The 24,527-nt window shown below is 42.0% G+C and overlaps 1 protein-coding gene across 1 annotated transcript; it reads left to right on the top strand.

Moving 5' to 3' along the window:
- The first annotated feature begins 778 nt into the window (after positions 1-778).
- tmie (transmembrane inner ear) lies at positions 779-22,196 on the top strand. The gene is made up of 5 exons (XM_072711715.1): positions 779-908; positions 9,855-10,045; positions 12,901-13,018; positions 13,679-13,828; positions 21,817-22,196. Exons 1-5 carry the CDS (start codon positions 779-781, stop codon positions 22,194-22,196), a joined length of 969 nt encoding a protein of 322 aa, XP_072567816.1.
- The last annotated feature ends 2,331 nt before the right edge of the window (positions 22,197-24,527 follow it).

Genomic DNA, 24,527 nt, shown 5'->3' with positions numbered 1-24,527 from the left:
TATATCATTCCATAAAAAAATTTAAGTTACCTGTTATACTTTTTAAGAAATTGTAATATTTGTATTACTACCCCAAGCTTCCATAAGTGGGTCAAACATGACCCACATGCATTTCCCATACAGTTTCATGGGAACCTGTGTTTCTTATCAATTGTGGCTGTCAGGGATTTATTTACTATGGACCACACACCCTATGTCAGAAGTGTCACCGAACAGGAAGATTATTTTACACAGCAAGACCTGATGCATACATCCCATACGCAGTAGATGGGATTGTTTACACAGGGAGACAACCAGGGGAAGAAGTTCAGAAGGATCTGGGGGAAAACATTGTCCGGCAGTTGTGCAGTAGATTCAGAAGCACAGGTCGCCACACCAAATATAACTTTTTCACCAGTGTGCCTGGAAATGGATCTCACTATTGTGGGGACTCTAAGACAGAACAAGCCAGACATCCCCTCTGATGAAGGCTTCCAAGTCCAGGGACAGAGTTTGGATTCAATGCCAGCATTACCATGGCCAGCTATGTCAGAAAGGAAGGAATGGCTGTTGTCCTCCTGAGCACGATGCACCACGATAATACAGTGGATGAAAACAGCAGAAAGAAAAAAACAGAAGTGATCAACTGTGTGTAGATGTGTGTGTGGATGGGTGAATGTGAGGCATAAATTGTAAAGTACTCGTAGGAGTAGAAAAGCGCTATATAAATGCAGTTCATTTACCATTTACCATCACATTCTACAACAAGACAAAAGGAGGTGTTGACACCATAGACCAGATGGTTGGCACCTACACCTGCAAGCGACAAACACAGAGGTGGCCCATGGTGCTGTGCTACAACATCCTTGACATCGCCACCCTAAATTCCTATACCTTTTTCACGACTCAGCACCCTGAATTCAACAGAGGTATCACCAATGTATGACGACTCTTCCACAAAGAGCAGTGGTGGTTCAATGGTTAGGGAAGTGCACTTATAATTGAAATATTGCAGGTTCGAATCCCCAACCAGCAAGGCACTACTGAGATACCTTGAGCAAGGTACCGCCCCAAGCACTGCTCCCAAGGCGCTGAATTAGCTGTCCCCTGCTACGTCACATTGTCACATATGGGTTGAACGCATTGCATTGTTGTGTGCTGAGGTGTGTCAGCAATGGCAATTAATCACTAAATTCTAATTGAATTAAATTCAAAAGACACACGAGGGGTTGACTGGCAGGCTGCCCACAACTGCAAGCCCCGAACATTAAAACAATGGGAAGGTGTGGGGTGACAAAAGCCACAACCCAGCCATAGGAAAGAAGCAGACAGGGCCAATCGAAGAGAAAGATGTGTCAGATCTGCCCAAGAAACAAAGATTACAAAGTCAGCAATAGGTGTGGGAAGTGCAATGTCCCTATGTGCAATGATCACAGCCAGAAGCAGGTAGTCTGTCACAACTGCAGACAAGAAGGCAAAACAGGGACCATCGCATCAAAAGCTTCAGCAAACACAGACACTTACCTGCAAGAGAATAGAAAAGAGATGTCCATGACTGGACATTTACACACAAACACATAATGAATGTTGACATTCTTCTATTGCTGTTCTGTGTAATATTAAATTTTTAATTATCAAAATGTGTTACAAAGTAAAAAATAAAATTTCAAACATGAAATCATTCTTGTGTGGTCCAAAATATAATACAGACTATGTTACAATTCATTATTCATAACCAAAATGACAAAAATGGCATAAAACAAATTGATTTTTATAAGTGGGTCAAGCATGACCCACTTATGGAAAAGTGTAGGGTCATACCACTCATGCATCATAGGGTTAAGAGAGCTGTGCTTAAATGAATGCCCATGAACCTCAACGAACTGAAGCAACATTGCAAAAGAAGAGTGGGCCAAAATTCCTCCACAACGATGTGAGACTGATAGAGTCATACAGAAAAAGATTACTTCAAGTTATTGCTGCTAAGCTATTGAATCATGGGGTGTACTTAGTTTTTCACACATGGCTTGTCCATTTTGGCTTCATTTTTGTTAAATAATGACACAGTGGATCTGTTTTGTGTTGTTTTACACCTGATGTTAGATTTTAAATAAGAGCCTGGTAAGGACCAGATGATTTTTTTTTGTCCTGATATGTAAAACCATAGAACAGAAAGAGTGTGCACTTTCTTGTTCACATGACTGAAGCTAAAAGCCTGTCAGGTATCTGTGAACCTTGCACCATATGCAAACACCCCATGTACAAGCGTCTCATTTGCATCAGCCAATCCCAAAATGTGATGCAGGCTTCTCCAAACAAACGTGTCCCGATGGGCCTCGGGGTCTATCGATCAAACATTGTGCACTGAGCTCAAACATCTGTGAAGAAGCAGCATTGTTCTCTGCAGAATTCATTCTGAACAATCGTCTTCGATGAAAGTCATCCAGACATGGAGACACTGCAGCTTATGTACGAGAGCCGGTGTTCGATGTTTTAATTATGGTCACCAGCAGCAAACTGCAGACATCTCCATTTCCACATGTGTTATTTGTGTGTGTCCTGGTGTTGCGTTCTTGACGGCAGGATTCAGATAAGACCCAAGCGTCTGGCAACTATGATCTGTTTATTTTTTTTTTGCACATTGAAGACGCTTTTCTCCAATGCAATGTTCAAGTGAAGCAAGTAGCACATTACAAACATACATGGTGTCGAGTCGATTTGGCATAAGTGCAGCTAGACTGAGCTTCCAGTGAACGTCCAGGTACGTACAAGTTTAAGCACTATTGGAGCTGGAGCTACACAATATCGTCCAAGAAAGAATTAAATTATTAAGACAAATCAATGACAAGACGTGCGACATTAAGAGCATTCAGGGAACAGGGAGATGCATCAGGCTAGTAGAGGTGTTCCTGGAACAGATGGGTCTTGAGGCATTTCTTGAAGATGGAGAGGGAATCTGATTGTCGGATGGCGTTCCACAGCTCATTCCACCACTGGAGGACCACACATGCGAAACGTGTGGTGTGACACCTCTTGTGTGGTGGAGGAACGTCCAAGAGACTGAGCAAAGAGGGCGAGATGGGGTGTAGGTCTTACGGAGCATTTTGACGGAGATGGATGCTGGTCCATTAATGGATCTGAAGGCCGGTAACAAGAACCTGAACTGCACATTCAGTTCTAGCTTAAAGTTGTGTGGCTAGTCTGTAACCGCTTAGTCTAAAACTGGTCATGGTGAAATTGAAAGAAGAGTAGTTTCTGATCCTGCTCAAAGACTGAAAAAAATGATGTATTGAATTGTAGTTGAAAAATGGCCCTCAATATTGAATCTCTTATTTTATTATATGAAACCTGCTTAATGAGCCCTTGACTTCATAATATTGATTATTCAGCATAAAATATGTTAAATGCAGTAATTTAATAAGGTAGTAGGAGACACAATTTTAAAATAATCATCCATCTAATGATTGGCACGCACTGGAAAGATAAAGTTCACTTGTGGCTTTCTGGTTTTCTCTGATTGGTAGTGTCAACTGTAATTAATATGCACCTTTTAAAAAAAAACGCTGGTTAAATTCAAACTTCACGTAGGCCAAACCCCTAATTTCTCGAGCAGTAGTTCTCTGACTGAGGATGCCGAAGTGATGAGGCCTTGCCAATTTTTCTGAGCAATATGACAGTAATTTCACTTCTCAGCACATGATAAGCTCATATATATATTCTATGAAAGCCCACTTGTAGCTGAAAGCTTTTATCTAAAATGTTTCGCAGCCCCCAGACAAAACCAGAAAGTTCATATCCGACATGGGCCCACAAACCATGAAGAGACATTGATGATGAAACGGTGTAATGACACTGAAATGCAAGAATGTTTGTTTTATGATCTCTGAAGGCAATCGAAATCAATCAATCGTACCTAAAACTGGAAGTACAAAACATCATAACTTAAATGACAGACAAACCCGCTTTATTTGCTATTTGCAAAAGTTCTGGTACGTTGGAATGCTTCTCTTTGCCAAGCCCTCGTTCAAGGGCCCACGGACATGTGACCCTTCTGCTGAGGCCACGACTCAAACTAGTGATGTTTGGATAACAGGTACAGAGACTTAACACACTGAATCAGATGTGTTAAATGAGGGGAAACCCAAAAACTGTGCAGGGCTCTGGCCCCCCATGACTGGAGTTTGACACCCCTAATCTAGAATAGTGTAGTGTATGCTGCATTCCTTAGTGGTAGTAGTGCCTTCACACAAAAACAGCAAATGTTTAACTCTAGTACTTGATTTAAATTCTAAAATAAAAGATATAGAACTTATATTAGTTTCCCCCCCCCCCCCGATTTAAATTCTTGGCAATATTCAGATGGAAGAATTCCAGAGATCCAGATTTTTTTCCAATATTAGAAATACGAGCAAACTTCAGCCCAGCAGGGAATCTTCATTAAGGAATAAGGAGTCCAGCAGCTGCCAGGCCCAGACTCCACAGGTGCTAAAACAAACCTCCCTGTGATCAGACATGCGAGCCCCTAGCACCCAGCTAGCACCAGCGCTGTAGCCCGCTTTGAGAGTAAAAGACCAGTTTCCATAGCGAGCGACCAGCGGCTTGTGTCAGGCGGCCAAAGGCCGCAGACCGACTGCGTCTACCTGACATCAATAACATGAGAAATGAAGCGAAAAGGAAATCTACGTGTTAGCATATTCCACATTGCCGGCCGCGTAAACAGGACCCTCCGCAGGTAGCCGGCTAGCGGCGGACTTGGCTAGTCTCACAGCCATGACTGAGATTTAGCTACTAAAATGGACGTAAAGGGTGTTTGCTTGTGGCAGCCTTTGTTCCTGTGTTTTTTAATATTCCTTGAACTTTGATGTGAACCTTCCGGGAACAGGCCATGTTTTCTCAGGCAAGACGGGCGCAGTTATTCAGTCATGGAGACTAATTGAAAGCGACCCACAGTCTGACAGGGAAATAAGACGGAGGAGAGTCTGAGGTTGCCGAATTTACCCCAGGTTCCCATATGAATCACGACTGTAACATTGCTAAAACATTGAAGTTGAACCCGTGGCCTGTACTACGAAGCGGGTTTACTGGCTTAACTTGTCGGAATTAAGGTACCACAGTTTAAATTGACTTCATATTCGCTCGCTTACATTTTGCCCAGACTACCTTAAATCCGACAAGTTACCCCGATAAGGCAGTAACCCCCCTTCGTAGTACAGGCTAAAGGTTTGACCAAACATACACATCATTTACCATTGACTCACAAAGCCTGTAGGCTCCTAACCAAGTGTGAATGCTGAAATAACCTACAACTAGCATATTGTTTTCTATTCTGTTTTGTTTGTTGTTATAAATGCAAGACTTCAACAAATTGAATAAATATTCTCGATAAGGAATGTGTGCGGTCAGCTTCAGGGGTTTTAATGGTCCAAAATTAACAGCAAACACACACCATGTCTGGTGTCATATGAAACAGGGAGGCTTTTATGAAAAGGTCAGTGGAATATGGCATGACAATACCAGCCGTGGGCGGAGTCCTTTATTTAAGGCATCCACATCGCACCATAAGATGGCCTGGAAACCATACACGACATCTCAACCGCCTGACAAACCCTCTGCAGGATAAGATTATACCACAGACATCTACACCACCAGAAAGGAGTTTCAATATTTAAAATTTAAACCACATGCTATTGCAGACGCTTCGCAAAAGCAACTGAAGACAATGAATCTTCTCTGGGAAGAATTCCTTATTGGTATTGCCTGCCCTACAAGTGTCTCTGCATGCGACTAAACATTTATTTCCAGCAGGTCTAAATCAGCACACTTGCTCAAAATGACTAAATTCATAGTAGCTCACAGGGAAACGCCAAGGATTTTTAATTAAAAGAATAATTGCAGTCTAAAGAGCAGTAGCCCCCCCCACTGGCAAAGTAAACTGAGGTAGTTTAAACAGCGACTTGCTGGAGGATTCAGCTAGGCTGAAATTTAATATGACCCTCAACACTCGCTAATGCCAACAGTGCTAAAATGAAATTAAATGAAAGTCTACAATTCTAAGTTCAAAGCTCAACTCTAAACGGACAACCATAAAAAAAAAAGACTTCCCTCACCCCTATTTAAACCCTAATAAGGACGGCATCCTAATCAAACACTGCTGGACTTCATTAGCAGAGACGTTTGACAGTTCAGGGCGGCTGATCAGTTCCCACGGATACGTCACTGCTTAGGTTAACTGAGGTCTTTAACCTTTTCTCATACTGGGTCACTACAATTCTACACAATGATTATTTGCTTAGTTTTCCTTGTAAATGCTTAAATAAAGTTTAAATTATATGAAATTTAATTTTTAATAAATATATTTTGAATAGGCCTGTAAGAGTCAAATAGCAAATCAAATCAGGTAACAGTTTAAGTTAAAAGTGACATTAAACCCTTTTGAGAAATCCAAATTTGAAATAAAATTGCAACCGTTAAAATGTAAATACGTTGTTAACATTGGTACCTAGCAGTTACCCAAATACAGTATAATATTTTTGACTCTCTTGTACAACATGTAGCAATTTTCTCTTTAAAATTTATCATTAAAATCCACCATTGATTTGGAGGAGCCCTTCATAATACACGGTAATTATGAAGCCGCATCTTTACACAGACGCCGTGTGACCATCAGAAAGAAATGAATTCTTAAATGAATAAAAAAGCGGTGCATTTAAATGATAGGAAAAATATAACGTAAGAAAAACACAAATCCAACGCTAAAGGCTGGACACCAGCCCTCATGGTGCTTCTTGTTAAAAATGTGATGTTTTCATTTTGTTTTTGTGTAAACATCATCGCCACATGAGAGACAACAGGTCCGGAGGTGAAGGCGTGCCTCTTCCAGTTAAAGTATTTTTAGCTCGCCAAAATGACAGGACGGCTTTGCGAGAATGGAAACAGGCACGGGAAGCCAGACTGCACCAGGCCGCGGGTGTCTCTTCCAATTAGGGGGAGAGCAGGGAATCCCAGAGCGTGGCCTGGCATCGGACGTTGAGCCTGTGGAGGGCCCCCCGAGGGAGGCTTTGCCAGGCCAGGGTGGAAGAGCGGGCTCCTCGAGGAATGGGACATAGTTATGCTAGCGTGGCAAAACAGGTTGGGACAAATGACGGGAAAGCCCCTTCAAACCACACTTTGGAGACCAAATTCTCCATAGTGTCTAGCAGGCTTGGAGACTTGCACTGGGCCAGTGGGGTATTGGCTTGCGACCAACATAGTCCTCCACAACATATAGTCGTGGTGAAAGGTTTTGAGAATGACAAGTGTTGACTTTCACAAGGTTTGCTGCTTCCGTGTTTGTAGATCTTTTTGTCAGATGTTTCTGTGGTATACTTAAGTATAATTACAAGCATTTCATAAGTGTCAAAGGCTTATATTGACAATTACATTAAGTTTATGCAAGGAGTCAATATTTGCAGTGTTGGCCCTTCTTTTTCAAGACCACTGCAATTCGCCCTGGCATGCTGTCAATCGATCACTATCTGGGCAAAATCCAGACTGATGGCAGCTTATTCTTGTATAATCAATGCCTGGAGTTTGTCAGAATTTGTGGGGTTTTGTTTGTCCACCCGCCTCTTGAGGATTGACCACAAGTTCTCAATGGGATTAAGGTCTGGGGAGTTTCCTGGCCATGGACCCAAAATGTCGATGTTTTGTTCCCCAAGCCACTTAGTTATCACTTTTGCCTTATGGTACAGTGCTCCATCCTGCTGGAAAATCATGCTGCTTTACATTGTTAGTCACCAAATTGTTCTTGGATGGTTGGGAGAAGTTGCTCTCGGAGGATGTTTTGGTTCCATTCTTTATTCATGGCTGTGCTCTTAGGCAGAATTGTGAGTGAGCTCACTCCCTTGGCTGAGAAGAAACCCCACACATTAATGGTCTCAGGATGCTTTACTGTTGGCATGACACAGTAGCTCTCATCTTGTCTTCTCCGGACAATCTTTTTTCCGGATGCCCCAAATGATTGGAAAGGGGATTCATCAGAGAAAATGACTTTACCCCAGTCCTCAGCAGTCCAATCCCTGTAGCTTTTGCAAAATATCAGTCTGTCCCTGAGGTTTTTCTTGGAGAGAAGTGGCTTCTTTGCTGCCCTTCTTGACACCAGGCCATCCTCCACAAGTCTTCGCCTCACTGTGCGTAAAGATGCACTCATACCTGCCTGCTGCCATTCCTGAGCACCGGTGGTGCCCCAATCCCACAGATGAATCAACTTTCGGAGACGGTCCTGGTGTTTGCTGGACTTTCTTGGGCGCCCTGAAGCCTTCTACACAACAGTTAAACCTCTCTACTTTAGATTTAGGTGCAATCTTACTAGCAGCAATATCCTTGCCTGTGAAGCCCTTTTTTTGCAAAGCAATGATGACTGCAGATGTTTCCTTGCAGGTAACCATGGTTACCAGAGGAAGAACAATGATTTCAAGCACCACCCTCCTTTTAAAGCATCCAGTCTGCTATTCTAACTCTATCAGCATGACAGAAGGATCTCCAGCCTTGTCCTCATCAACACTCTCACCTGTGTAAAGGAGAGAATCACTGAAATGATGTCAGCAGGTCCTTTTGTGGCAGGGCTGAAATACAATGGAAATGGGTTTTTGGGATTAAATTCCCTAAAATTTTCATGGCAAAGAGGGACTTTGCAATTAATTGCAATTCATCCGATCTCTCTTCATCACATGCTGGAGTTTATGGAAATTGCCATCATAAAAACTGAGGCAGCAGACTTTTCAGAAAATTATTGTTTGTGTCATTCTCAAAACTTTTGGCCACGGCTGTAGATACACAGACAAGTCGTGGCCCAATAACTGGTGACTCAGTCCAAGGGCAAGAAACTCGGTATTGCAATGAAATCATGCTTCTCATAAATTACGGTTGATCAGACTCTTGTGAAGATCCATCCATCTATCTTCTTACCCAGTCTTCCTCAGAGATCCCCAGACAGTCCACGTTTTTGCTCCCACCCAGCATAACTGAACCAAACAATCAGGATCGAACCAAACAATCAAAAACACCTGTTACAGATGTGCTGGGAGGGAACGAAAACGTCAAGACTCGGTCAAGAAACACTGTTCTAACCACTTATCCTGGTCAGGGTAATGCAATCTTATTATCTTGAAATCAATAAAAATTTAGTTCTTTTTTTATTTTTATATATTATTTATTGCTACATATTGCATTTAGCTAGTGTAGCTAGGGACATTGAAGAGATTTTAGGTACAATTTATGAATAAACGTATTGGGACGCCTATAGTGATTACAGGAATTGGCCACATAGGCCACACCTATTGCTGGCATACAGGTGAATAATTAAGCACACAGCCATGTAATCTCCAGCATCAACCAATGGCGGCTTAGCCCAGCACCGTCATTGGACCCCATTGGACGCCTTTCCAGCAAGTCGGATCTCCACATTTCTGTCCTGCTAGAGCTGGCCTGGTTAACCTCAGGTGAAGTGATTATGAAGTGCAAACATCTCAGAGAAAGGGACTTTATCACCCTGAATGGCAGCAAATCCCACCAGCAATGTTCCATCATTTAATGGAAAGCCTGCCTAGAAGAGTACAGGTGACTATACCAACTTCGTATTAATACCCTTTGATTCAGAGTAAGATGTTGGTAAGGCTGGTGTCCCAACACTTTTACCCGCATAGTGTAGTTCTGGTGCTGTTGATGAGCCGGATGTGACGGTGTTCCTGTCCCCATTCCTGCTCTACCCCAAAACTGGCCCTTTGCATACAGTTCCCAGCCCCCCCCACCCAGCCATAGGAGCCTGGGAAAGAGGCTGGCAGAGTAAGTGACACCGGCCTTGCTGATTAATTAATGGCCTCTTACGGACGGGCCAGCCCCCGGGCTGGGTGCGGTGCGTAGCTCGGCGGACGGGCACAAACAGAGCAAGGGGGCAGGTGTCCATGTCCGGCAGAGAGCCGGGGAGGAAATGGTGAGGGGGGAGCCGCAGAGGCCGGCTCTGGGATGGCTGGCGGCGTTTCTATCCTTCTGCGTGCGCACCACAGTGCCTCAGACCCCGGACCCAGAGGTAAGCAGGAGCTCGTCATTGTCACCGAGGGCTGGGAATCATCAGGTTACCGACAGCTGGGTGCACAGCCTCTTTAAGATGGTCCCGGTTACCGTAGGCACTTAAACACAGGGACAAATGTACTTTCCACCTTTACAGAGAAGCTGTTACTTCATTCTCTACTTATCTTCAATACCTTTGTTCCCATTGCGCGAAACAAACAATGGCTCCGCAGTGTGATTGTGCATGAATCTGTGAGTAAACTATCTTATACATGAGTCAATATTACAGACGGGCCTCTAGTAGCATCACAGAAAGTGCTACAGGTTTGCCAAATGCTGAGAAGGGGAAATTCTGCTTGCTTAGGAAGGAAGCTATGTTGTGTTGTAACGGATAGCAGAAACTAAATGAATTAGTCACAAAAGCACATGAATCATAACTAAAAGTTGTCAAGTTTAAAAGAAGAGGCAAAAAAAAATGGTTTCATTCAAGCCTCTACGAACTAGATTAGAAAGTCACATTGAGGGAATGGATAGGAATTTTTTTTAATTGCTTGTCAGATGGCTAGGAATTCAAGTAAATAAAATGCTGAATTGGTCATAAAGGTTTCTGAAAACTGGAATATATATTTTTTTAATTTACTTGTATTGTAATTAACTTCACTGTACACCACTGACATGGTTTATATAGGAAACAAATATTTTGGAAGTTCTTCATTTAAAAATTATAATGAGGACACTAGTATGACGGACAGTATGACGGACGGTATGACGGACAGTATGACGGAATGGCATTTACGGCTGAGCTGTTGATGCTCTGGGCCATATGTGAACACCATATCTTTTTAGACTTTTACAATTTATTTTTATTTTTACTTCCAGTTCACACAGCTTTTATGTAATGTATGCAAATTCGCTTTGGGGCTGGCAATGGATTATCCGAAGTACATAAACAGTTACTGTTTGTAACACAATTAGACTTGTTTACTCAGAAGTGGCTTGAAAGCAGAGCTTTAATTTGGACGTTCTGCTACCTCGTTGCTTCAGAATGTAGCCCCTTAGTCCAAATAGGACAGACTTAACCGTAATGCCCGGAAAGACGGCATTTATCTCTGTAAGCTTCCTTGATGCAGGAAAAGCTTGCCTGTCTGTCGTCTCGCATATAATTGAAAAGTCGATGGCGATGGAGTTATTTCGCTGAAATGGAACTCCCTGGTGCCAGCTTCAGATTCATTTCATTTTGCTAATCGTGCGTGACTGGGCAGTAAGGTCTCACTCAGTTTAAGCTAAGCTGGGAATCTTCTGGAAAGATGGAGTAGATGTAAACAACGCGGCAAAGTCTGTGGAGATTTTCTTTTCTTTTTTTTTTGATATTTGTGTTTATTTTCGAGTGTCTCACGTGGTGATGTTGGACACGCATACTTTCCTTTTTGTTTTAAATGAAATGATTCAGCCTCCTGAAGTCTTGTTTTTGAGGGAAGACAGAATCTTTCATAGATAAACTAGTGCTTGCAAGGCTAGTTTGGGGCAGCTGACTCAGACGGTCTCGCCACGGTCACATATTTCCCTTTAGAAAACTTATATATAATAGTGTTATAGCATATAGAACAATGTAAGAGAATGTAGTACAGATTTATGTACGTATTGTACAATGCCATGAATCACAAATGTTGCATGGTATCTATACAAAGGGCCATCAGAATGGGGACAAAACATCATTCAGCTATCGACTGAAGTTCACTCTGCTCAATTCTGCTCAGTTACAGTATGTTGATCCACCATCAATGCAGCCAAAACGCCTGTAAAATAAGTCATCTAAATGTGGTTCATATCATAGTTTCTGCAAAAGCAGCAGCAGCTGTTGCACACAGAGGATGTCAATCTGAGGCTCCTATTAGGCCAAGTGACATAGATCGGAAGCAAGACATGACAGAATGTTTATTAGATTTGGTGGGGGGGGGGGACTTAGTGCAGTCAGTGTCCCTTATCTAAGGCAATACAGCACACAACGGATTAGCTTTTGTGTTCAGGCTCCTTCTACCTGCATAGGAGTGGATCCCCAGTTCCACAGACAGGTTCCAATCATTTTAAAGACAGCATCAGGATTGTGTTGATTGGGAATTTTGATGCCTTATTTTAACATGTCAGGGCCTCATTGTGGGAGAATATGAGAACTTCCATTATGTCAATCAACTCATATCTAAGTTTATCTTGAACTTAAAGCCAACAAATCGATTTTAGAAGGACACAGTACAGTTGAAATGTCTTAGTAGTAAGTGGACTTCTGCTTAGAACAAAAAACAGAATTTAGCTTTAGAACATATGCAAATGAAGAGCAACACAAAAACTAGTAAGAACAAAAATTAGTTCCCAAACCTCTCCTCAGGGGCACCTCAGCCATTCCATGTATTTATTAAATTTCACCACCAGCTAGCTTAATGAATTAATTGAGTTGCTTAACAAAAAGTCAATGAGATATTGATTAACTATATAAGGTGAGCCAGTGGTCGAGTCAAAAAATGCATGTATCTGTACTCCGAATACTGGCATGATTGTAGCAGAAGATCTGAAACGGCTAAGCTAACATACTTTGAACGTAACAGCATAGTTTTTCTTCGACATGAAGATCATTTAAACATTTCTTTAGTTGCCTAAGACTTTTGCACAGTAATAGTACATGATAAATCAGTGTGCATATGTATAACAAGCGGTTCTACTCAGCACAACAGCCTAACGTTTGGGTACCAAGATCTCGGTTCAGTGAGAGAGATGATAACACAAATAGCTAGCTTTTAAGTGCAGCTATTTGTCCAAATTACACTGCGGTAGCTGCGAGAGTTTCGCAAGGTGACTCGCTGACCTCGGCGTGTTTCTTAGCTCTTCAGCACCGCGCCCCCAAAGAAGCCGGACCCCATTACTTCAGAAACCGTTGTTTTCTGGGGCCTGCGGCTATGGCAAGTCATTGGAGTTTTTTCCATGTTTATTCTGGCAATAGGTAAGTAACAGCCTTTTAAACAAGTATTACATGAATAAATATGTTAGTTTAGATACAAGAGCTATGTACTGTTAGAGGTGTATACTAGGATTCAATGTAATTAAATGAGGGCAAGCCAGCTTATATAATATGAAATTCAAAATAGATTTGGTAATAAACAACACTAAAAATATAGGACCTATATATCCTAATAATACTAGCAGTAATGTTAATCATATTTACTTAATGACGGTTAGGTCACAGGTCAATGTGATATTGAAGGGTTGCACATTAACCAGTTTGATTGAATTCTGTGGTGAAATAATGTTTATGATTTGAATAATAAATGTAGCCAACTGCGCTAACTTTGCTAACTAAGCAGCTATTTTGCTTGCCGATGTCTAAGACTAAGATGCACTTAAGTGATCCCAGGAGGGAATTCTGGGACACGCAGCAGCAAGAACACACAATGATTCCAAAGCGCCCTAAAAAATCTAGAACATAATACGATTGGTCTGCGTTGGGGGCCCAATATGATACACTTTCATGTTATAGGTGCAATTAATGAACGGATAGCCTCAATGTTCGCTAAATCAGTTAATTTACCGACGTCTGTTTTGTTACAAATAAAACCCAAATGAGAAATTCAAATTGCTATCGCCCTGCCACGTCTATCCTCAGTGATAACGCTTTGCTGCATCTTCAAATGCCGGATCCCCAGGACCAAGAAAGAGATCGAGGCGAGGCACGCCCAGAGAGAGGCAGCTAAGGTATACGCTGACACTTTGGAGACGGTGCCTCCACTTAATGAGCTCACAGAGGTGCCTGGAGGTAAGTGGCCGGCGATAAACAGAAATAAAAGGTTTCTTCTTACATTGTATGACTCTCCTCTGCCTGTGAAGTATGTCATGGCTCACTGATGAAAGCAGAACAGGTAATTACTTTAATGAGGATGTGCTGTATAATTACGGCTGTTAGCAAAGACTCCCAGGTGTCAGAAATGTTTTGATTCAATCACTGGCACATAATGACATCACGCTCCCGCTCCTTATGGCTCTGGAATTACTTTTCACTCCCCAAGTTCTCTAAATATGTGTAAATCCAGGGATTTTTTTTTTTCCTAAGCAAATTTTCATGAACCAGCAGCATTTGTCAGGTTCAAAAACCACTGGCAGGGTGTATCCAGAAAAATATAGGACTAAAAAATTAAGAAAATTCATATATTGAAGTCAGGGACTATGTTACTAACAATGCAAAAAAATAATTTTGACGACCAGTATCTGTCCTGCCTGGATTATTGTTGTAGATAATACAGAATTATTAGCTACGCTTATTTCCAATATGCTCTTACAAACTGACCAAGAATAAGTGGTTAGAACTAATTGAAATCTGAGGAATCAGAATAACATGGGTGAGTTTCATTAGCTGCATTTCAAGGAGTAGAATTACACAGTACTGCTGTTTTGTGTATGCTATTACAAATCTATTTGTTCAAAAGCAAACAGAAGAGTACAAACCAGACTGATTCATTTGGGGTCTAGCTGATTATCTGTGCTTTGAAACTGGGCCTTGATAAAAGCAAATAATTATAATAAAGTACTACTAAACACAAATGCAGAAAATACATTAGATGAGATTGCGTCCCTAATGAAATTGTGGTCATTAGAGGTATTGAAGGGCTACTTGGACAGCTATACCATAACATCAATAGTGCATCAGACCAAACCACCTTCCACAGACCAGAAGTCATCCCCAGGCCTCCTGTCTTCATGCACTACTTGATATTTTACTTCACATCCATCCACCACCCTCTCATCCAGACCGGTGTTTGTGGGAGGGTCCGACGGTCATCCTGGCCGAGCATGTTTACAGAACTCTCCATCTTCCTGGTCCTTCCGGGCAAAGATGTAATACAAACAAATCACATTATGTCAGTGCAGAGTCATAGAAGACGAAGGGGCCGGTAATCAAATTACAAGTATCTAGGCTGTAACAAAGTAAGAGTAGGAGGGAACAAAGCAGTGTAATCCAAGCTACAGTCACTGGATACAGAAACAACACAAATTATGCCCTTTTTAGCTCTTTTGTTGTGTCCTTAAACCTGATCTTTTGTGTCCTTTTCTTGGTCCCTCTCTCTCCTAACGCCTACCCCTCCCTCTACCTCGTCCTGCAACACCCTCTGCTTCCCGAAGTCCCTTTGAATATCTGGGGACTGACAGCCCTTTGGCTGGATGGACGAGCCGACTTCCGCCTCTAGCTATGCCACGCTGGACGGCACTCTTCCGCTCTGCTGTGTTTTGTCCCTCCCCGTTGCCGTGCCGACAGCCGTACACCACAGGATTATGGACCAGAGAGACTGTGTGTAACTCCCAATATAATCTCCATTTCATTTCCTGTTAGAAGTTCTGTTACAGCCAGCAAAGAGCCTGTGAATGTCCCCTTGCTTCTAATCCCTTCTTTCCCCTTTTCTATAACTGTATTTTTCATTTTCCTGGATGTAAATTATATAGCTTCAAACTCTTAATTAGGCAAGAAAGGTAATGGTTTAGAGGGAAAAGTTTAGTGGGAATGATTTAATATCCCATTACGGCTCTTCTTTGCTTTCCTTACATCAAATATGATCCGGATAAGGCAGTTCAGACAATGGGCTTTTTAGTAAACCAGCAAATCAAACTAAATGGCACCATGAACAGACAATTATATCTATATTGTCTTACAGGTCTTGCTCCAGGGAGAAGGGTCTAACGCATATTATGTAATGACTTTGAGACAAGTTATTAAGAAAAAAAAAAACAGTTTTCCGCTCCCTCGCAAGACCTTCGCATTCTCTCTTAATAAACTGTAATTTAATCCTTAAAGCACACTTAACTGGACATGTCTGTACAGGTTAGGTTTAAACTTATTAGTGTATTGATTCAATCTTTTGTACTATTTCAAAAAAAAAAAATCACACCCTGAAAACCAGTTTGACCAGTGTACCATAAAGCAACGGTTCAAACGAATGTTTCATTCCCAAATCAGACATGAGAATTGTTTATCTGGATACCTATTTTTGCATGCAAGTAGTGTTTTTTGGTAAGACCATATCGCGTTGTAGTTTGCGTAGTGCTTTTCTCTCCGAATGAAATTCGTTTGAATACAAATGCGATTTCACGTTGTATTAGACTTGAGTACTAATATATTGATTGTGTTAGAACATATTCACGGTGTATAACAGGATGGACTGTACAATATATAATAAAATAAATAAATTAATAACCTATGTATATATTTCACAAGGAAAAAAACTCATTAGAAAATCAATAAGAAACACGCAAAACAACGAAAAACAAATTATCGAGGAGGTGGCTGAAAATATATTTTAAGACAATAATTACTGCAATGTTGTGCAGCATACTGGACACAGGAACAGCACAGCAGCATTCTGGGGGAAACGTTGGAGCTGCACGTCTTTCACACACCCAAAGCACGCTGTACAGCAGTGTGTGTTCTTTGGTGTGTGGTGTTACACCTCCCCCCAGTCAGCAGGTATCCATTAGGAGGATGCCTGATGTCTGAATAACCAGCCACCAGCAAATCCGACACACTCCAAAGCTGGACCAGATATCACGTGCACTTCCAGGCCACTTGGTCACGATGTCTGTAAAATGCCCTTGATGGCTGCATATCACCCGGACATTGAGGCCTAGTGCCCAGAACCCTTTTCGACAGGGAATGGGATTCAAGTGGGATTGAAGGGGCTGCAAATATGAATAGGGTTGAGGGTTCCATCCACTGCACCTATAATGCCAGGTATGATGCAATTGCATGAAAACCAACTGTAGTGTTATACAAGGCATCCCCCTCCAGCTGGAACTTGTACTGTATGTAGTGGTGCAACAGAAATGTGGTCAATGCACAGATTCGGACACAGCAGCCTCGCTGAGGCCATGTGCATCACCGACAGTCTGCAGGAATCTATCAGTGGCATAGAAGCAGAGGGCCGTCAGAAGCTACACAGTGGGACTAAGGGCCAAATTCCAACCTGTATTTCTCTGTGAATTATTGGTTACCCCATTATGTACCAGGGTTGATCAGAATTTATGAATTGTGCCCCATTCCATTCACGAATTGAAATTTGAATTGAATTACACCCTGTAAGACGTAGAATCGGAATTTGAATTGGAATGACGGGAAGGATTTAATTCATTTCAATTCAAAGAAATTCAATAGCATCACACAACATATTTTTTAACTGTTTTTGTGTGTTATCATTTGTGAAGAGTCTGCAGTAGCTTTTCTTGGTTGCTTGTATGACTAAAAGAGTTCTCTTCCACAATGGTTAAAAAAAATTAACTGTTAAATGATTTATTCTATGGGTTAAGATTCAAATGTGGCACTGTCACTTTTTGCTGCCATAAATTTTTGTGATTGTGGGCAGTACTGGAGGTAGTATTCAGTGTATTCTGTTTATGTTAACATGCTATGTAATTCATACTGAAATATTAAGCTGTACCTGCACAATGTGTGTGAATTTCATGTAATTCTATTTTAATTGAATTTCCTTATATTCAAATTTGAACTGCGATTTTGCATCCTGCATTTATAGCCTGCATTATAGTTTTATATTGCAACATTGACCTAAATGTTATTATATCGTCATCAGCATTGGCTCAGAGCACTCGCACATTTACAAGCAAGACTACGAACTCCTTTAGTTACGTAGGGATTCTAAAAACCCTCGCTAATTAATGATCGATCTTAAGTGTTAGATGACATACTGCAATGTCTCGAAGCTTTCGGGAAACCCACTCCAGGTCAAAAGTGCAAAATAGTGTCGTAACGGGACTCTCCATTCTGGCAGTATACACCAACACAGGGGGGTGTCGGAGGAGCTCGGATATCATGGCAAATTCAGTGAGGCCTGCACCTTATAAGGGCCAAAAAATCCCCCCGACTTCGCAAAATCAACTGAGCGACTGAAAGTGCCAACCGGAGCAGGGGGCCCAAGGTGACATCTTTTCAGGGGGCCCCAGATGTCTAGCCACTCCCCCGCACCCACAATGTTGGTATATCCCAGAATGCTCTGGATGTAAATCAATACAATCGAAGGAAAGCTGAAAGTGCTTCCAGAGGGCCGACCTCTCCAGTGACTAGATCACGCCCAAGCTGATTGGAGAGCGGCGTCTAACTTCCTGACAGGCATGGATTACGTTTGATGCTGCAGTACATCATTAGCAAGAGCCTTTGCTGACGTTTCTTGTGCTATCAATGAGGCTGCATATCCCGTGGGAAACACTTGCCGCTAGGTAAGACCCAGGATCCCTTCAGGATCACAGCTTCGTGGCTGTTTGCACTCTGTATCCACCCCCGTGGGGTGTGTGAGGGGCATACTAACATCTATGGCTTCTTCTGGCTGGGCGAAGGCATTCTGCAGAGACACAAGCGCAACCCGAGGATTATGCATGACGTTTTCCGTAGCATTCTGTGCCAGGAAATGAGTGGATTTTCGACATCCCTGACACAAACAATGCCTAACAATATATTCCTGTCTCTAGCTGAGGGGTCAAACTGCAGCTCACTGTGCAATTGTCTTCATGCGGAGGCTAATCCATTAAAACCACTGACAATTTCAAAGAAAGTAACTTTCAAGTATTGAGAGGGGTGGGGGTGGGAGTAAAGAACATTCCAAGTCTGAAAATATGACCTTTAAATTCCACTTCTGCATGTTTGCGTACATAATTGCTTAGTGCTGGGAAAATCATCGTCACTTTTGAGAAACGCTACATCATATTCTTAGGCCTGAAGATCCCACCAGAAAATCAGCCTCAAAGCAAACCTTGATTAATCTTGCTGTGGTTAACGTCACAGGGAACCGGTAATCACACTTAAAAAAAAAAATAAAAAATGGAAAATGTGATTTCAGAACAGATATAAACCCTGGATTAAAACTAAAATAAATATGCAAGACAAACTAAAACAACTACCTTGCAACATTATTCTAGTGTGAATGATTCTTTGCATATGAGAAACACCACATTTATAAAATCTGAATAATGACTAACATGATCGTTAGATTGCTATTTACATTCCCCTGTTTATTATATTTCATTTGATTGTCTGTTAATAGAAACGTGTTGTCTCTATATCCATTATAAAAAGCTATGGAGCTTTGCAGGTATTGGTTCCTTTTCGTCGTATGTTTTCTTTATATACAGGTACACTGGATTGTTGGTGCCAACGTCTGAGGAAAACACCTTCCTGGGATTTACAATCACTATTGTGTGTATACTGTAGTTCATAGGTAAAACAGGTCAGGAGAGGAAGGTCACAAGTATAAAAGTAACAGCTCATTGCGATGCTGGCATGCAAAGAGGCTCCTCTGAATGCACAAGCTTATCTAGCCTTGAAAATGTCCTGGAGGCAAAAGTAGATCCCACCTGCTATTGGCTAGGTCAACCAGATAAAGTGTGTACCTCACCTCGGTATTCCCCTCGCTAAGACATTTGAATTCAAAAGCCCAGTGAGAGAATAGGACTTTAAAATGTATATATGAATGATTCATATTTTAATGTTTTTCTGGTCTATCCAGAGTGTCTTCGGCAGAGTCAGTGACCGTCCTACAGAATATATGTGGGAATGTATCTCTGGATGCTGTCAAAGGTCACCTACGAAGATTCGCCTTGACTGAAATGCGTATTGCTCATCTCTTATTATAATGAAAACTTAAACAGTCAGAATAAAACAACAATTTAAAAAAATCTTGAGTTTCAGGTCACATAGAATCAGAATCAGGTTTATTGGCCAAGTGTATGTGTGGCACACACAAGGAATTTGTTTCTGGTAGTTGGTGCCTCTCTGGTACATTACAATACAATAGATCAAACCAGTACAGATTAAATACAGTATAAAGGATGTCTTATTTATACACAGAACAATGTACATAAAGTGTAAACAACATGCAAGGTGCAAAGTGTATGGTCTTAGATTCAGTTCAGTGGCGTGTTGTGAGTGGATCAGGGTGTAGCAGGCAGGGAAAGAGGTGTAGGTTGGTGTTGCAGGTCAGACATAGACAGAATTAATTTTGTGTTTATGACTTTCAGTCGCTTGCAGTATAACAGCTGGGGCCCCTGAATGCATATTGTTTTCACAAACTCCGCTAAACTTCTTGGTAAATAAAGCTTGGCCATGCGAGCTAAGCATGCTGGGTATTGCCCCAAATGTCTTATTTTGCATCGGTTGGTGCCTGGAAGTGCCAGAAGACTCCCTACTATGACTGCTTAGTGACTTTCCATCATTAAACGGGCAGGCGATACGATGGAAGCCGCGTGCTGGTTCCCCGTTAGATGTCTGTGTAGCACTGTGTGCAAACGCTCAAACTGATAGGCGACAGAGATTCCAGAAATATGTCGACTGTAGATAAACTAGACCACTGGAATAGAATTAAGTGCTTGTTCCTCATCCTGCTATGTGTTTCTCCTGTTTCACACACCTGCGTATCAGCTCATGAACTCAATTACGCTTAATTTAAACCCCATGCTCCGCAGTTCAGAGGACACTGAGATGAGGATTACTGATTTCTATGCATATTTTACTTTCTAATTTTCGGGACACCAGTAACATTTGGGCTTACCATTCACAATTTTGCAGAACTGAACGGAGAGCAAGTGCGGTACTATATTACAAAACACTGCGGTGAATGTATTAGGCGTACGGAATATTTACATGGATGGAATATTTACAGCTGATTGTTTAGATTTATACAACATTTCCAAGTCCATCCTAGAGCCAATTAAAGTCCAGTATGCACTTCACATGACTCATGGGATGAGCATGGTAACGGTCAGAGGAACATATCTGAATTAGGTGTTTTTTAGCTTAAACAGTCAAAGTATACTCACCTCATGATCGGCATAAAGAACAGGATATCCTTTCTGGAATGAAAAATATCCTCTTTTAAAAAGAATGCATCTGTAATTGATTGTCTGTAGTTGTGAACGAGCAGCATCTATATAGATGATGTAAATACAGTAGCTGGGACAGTTGATGTTTAAATTCAGTATCAGTAACACTGGACTGACCGCTACAGTTACCTACTAATCAGCCACACTGGTGATTTACTCTTCATACACAGGGTCAGATTCTTCAGCTATAATCCGTCATACGCTTGATGGGATGGAAATTGTAATCCGACCCCTCTTGCTTGTTTATCCTGGGGACCTTCCCAGACTGGAAACTTATTAAGTTAGTCTAAAACTAATTAAATTAGTCTAAATATGGAGCTTGTCTTAATGTGTACCTGCCTCTGTGAATGTTACTTTAATACTGCATTTGTGTCCTGCCAGTTACATATTTCATTTCTAATCATTTAATGCACATAACTAATGTTCACCAATAGGCAGCACTGTTGCTTCACAGCTCCTGGGTTTGGGAGTTTGCATGTTCTCTCCAGGTTGTATAGTTTCCGCTTGCGGTCCAAAGACGTGTTGTTAAGGAAACCGACATCTCGACATCGCCTGCTCTTTCTGTGTCTGCCTTGTGATGGACTGACTATCCATTTGGGATGTACCCCAGCCTTGTGTCCTGTTCTGCTTGGAAAACTCCAGCCACCATCCATCCCCTGTGATCAGGGGAATAGCTAGAAGTTCTGGGCTCAATTTTAAATACCTAAGGGTCCCTGAGAAGGGCAGGGGGCCCTGATTCTGCCAGCTATGGCTGCCTCTACTGCACCCCTGAGACTCTGGATTGGTTAAGCAGGTGAAAGAGAGACGAATGCAACTAATACTGAAAACGCTTGAATGTTTTTTGTGTTTTTCTTCCCTTTTCCTGCGCCCTTCCAGCTGCTGTTGCTGAGGAAAAAACCGAAGTGCCCAGTGTTTCTGGGAAGGTGGAGAAGAAGGGGGAGAAAGATGGCAACAAGAAGGAGGGAAAGGCGGGTAAAGAGGGGAAAGGGGACGCCAACGATGCAACCACCAAAAAGAAAGGGGACAAAGGCAATGAGAAGAAAGGAGAAGGCGGAGAAAAAGGCAAGAAGGCGGGAGAAAAGCGAGCGGCCGACAAAGGAGGGGATAACGCTAAGGGTGGAGCCAAAGGAGGGGGCGGGGCCAAGGATGCTGGTAAAGGCGGGGCTAAGGGAGGAGCCAAAGGAGGGGGCGGGGCCAAGGATGCTGGTAAAGGCGGGGCTAAGGGAGGAGCCAAAAAAGACACTGCGAAAAAGTGACACGTGCTATGTACAGTACAGAGCGGACAGTCCTGGGCACCTTGTCCACGATGATATTGCCACAGAAGACCAATATGATTGTCATTTCTTTTTAAAGCAATTTACTCTTGAATCGACGATCTGGAGGTACTTTCCAGTTTGTTCTCTCACAGCTGTGAATGAGCCGTACAGGAATGCGATATGCCATTTCTATAGACTATTTTTTCACTATACATTTCTTAACATCTAGTAAAAAACTAAATATCATTTATAGACACTGCATTTTATATGTTCCCTAGGAAATGCCGTAGCTCTTAGATGTATGTTGACAAACACACAAGTTGTAAATCAATTTACGTATCCATGATGTAAATACCTGGTGACAGTGACACAAATTGCTTTTTATTTGATTTGAACGTCAGGTTTAAAATGTTTAGTTGATTAAAAAAAATGTATTTGAAAACCTCCAGCGTCCACAGCTCATTTCAAAGGACCGTTTTGAACTTATTTTAATGAAATCCTAAATGTAGGTCAGTCCTATGACTCAGAAGTTGGACAGTGCTTCTGCTGAGGGAAATGAAATGGATGGTTAGTCATCACATTAGTTTTAAAGATGATGCTGTCCTTCAGTCTTCTAAACGCCACTTAAAGGGCCTCATCGCAATTCACCGAAATGTCTTTCACGTAATACGAAATCTAGCGTCCGGGGTAACCGTTTATGTTGAGGACTCTTGAATGCCACTTTCCTGCAAAAACTGGAAAGCAACACTGAGCTTCCTGCAGAGACTCAAGCACCGTCCACGGCTCACAAGCGTAACAATTAAGGAAGGCGCCAAAGGTCAGAATATCCGTCGGTTCTTTGGTCCTCCTTAGGGTGCCGACCTAGGGTCCGCTCAGGCAAGCCAATTACCTGACCAACGGCAGAGCTGCATTTAAGGATATAGACTTTGCACATCTATTCCAGGTGGATCACTGCAGTAGGGCTCTTCACAAGCACATTTATCCACTTAAATATCCATTTACAAAACCGGAATTCACTCGGATGGGAGAGCAAGAGGGAGATTTCCATTTCCAATTATTTTTATTTAGCAGAAGCTTTTGTCCAACGTGATGTAAAAGCGAGGCGAATATCACGTTACAAACACACGTGCTGTGAAGAAGCTACGCAATAACTTCTAAAAAAAAACGCACAAACCCTGTAAGACTATTACGTTAAGAACATTCAGGGATCATAGGGAGGCATCGGGCTAGTAGAGGAAGTGTTTCGTAGCACAACGTCGAGGAAGTGTGGATACATAGTCCAAATGTGGCTGGAGTAGCCATGTTCTGTTTTGCTACGTGCCCCATGTGGCAGGGAAATCTGAACCACAGGACAGATTGGGAAATTTCAGAAGCGTAGGCCCTCTTCAGCCTCCCAGTTTACCCAAAATACCATTGCTTAAAACTGCTGGAAAAATAAACCGATGCAAAATCCCGACAGTTTGTAAACACAGGGTAGGAAATTCAACACTACCAAGAAAGTGGGTATTAAGAAGTGAAGAATGATGCAAAAATCGCTCCGTAACCACACACCGGGACGGTATTTGGGATTGTGGATTTCCTTTATTTTCACATGATCTCGCTTAGCTACTGAAAGAAATGTGTTTATCCAAAGAGGCTAGCTTGCAGTTTCATAATTTTGGATGTTAACCGGGTTAATTCAGGACAACATGGGAAGGCTCTTTCCCTTGACTGGAAACCTCAAGCTTTAGGTCATGAGTCTATGTTCCTAATTACTCTGTCCCCCGCTTCCCTTTATTGCCAAGCCATCCGAGCAGAAGCGATTAACAGCCTAATAGATCTGTAGCATCGCTTTTCCAATAATGCCCTTTTCTCCTATCAGTGTTGGAGAAAAGGCTTCCACCGCATTTCAGCCTCAGATAACGTTAAAGGAGATATTTCACACTCTGAATTATTGTCAAGGCTATAATCAATAAATGTCTTACCAGCACAGACCGTCAGTTTGTCAGTTATATGAAAAGTACAAAGGATTCGCCTTGGTTGTTTATTAACATAAGATAAACACAGAGGGATTTCAATATGTTTGCATCGCTGTAGCTATTATAAAGCGCCGATAAGCTTTCAGGAGCACAGAGAATGGAGATGTACAGGCTAGCGGTGCTTTATCTTCACATTGTGTACATTATTTACATTATGTCCTACAATAGAATAATTCCTCACCTTATGCCAACCATTACAGATGGAACATTCTTAGGATACACATTCTTAGGGTAGATGGAATGAATGAAACGGGAGAAACGTAGCGTTTATGTTTGCTTTTCTCTGAAGTAACACAGCAGACCATTTGTAGTA

The sequence above is a fragment of the Paramormyrops kingsleyae genome, chromosome 4 (genome assembly GCF_048594095.1).
Source record: "Paramormyrops kingsleyae isolate MSU_618 chromosome 4, PKINGS_0.4, whole genome shotgun sequence".
Classification (NCBI taxonomy): Eukaryota; Metazoa; Chordata; class Actinopteri; order Osteoglossiformes; family Mormyridae; genus Paramormyrops; species Paramormyrops kingsleyae.
The sequence above is the reverse complement of the archived record's forward strand: the minus strand, read 5'-3'. Positions and strand labels throughout refer to the sequence as shown.

Coding starts and splice junctions, on each gene's coding strand:
- tmie (XM_072711715.1), top strand. CDS start 779: ATGGTTGGCACCTACACCTGCAAGCGACAAACACAGAGGTGGCCCATG. Junction 909..9,854: donor GCACCCTGAATTCAACAGAG/GTATCACCAATG, acceptor CGGACGGGCCAG/CCCCCGGGCTGGGTGCGGTG. Junction 10,046..12,900: donor CTCAGACCCCGGACCCAGAG/GTAAGCAGGAGC, acceptor CGTGTTTCTTAG/CTCTTCAGCACCGCGCCCCC.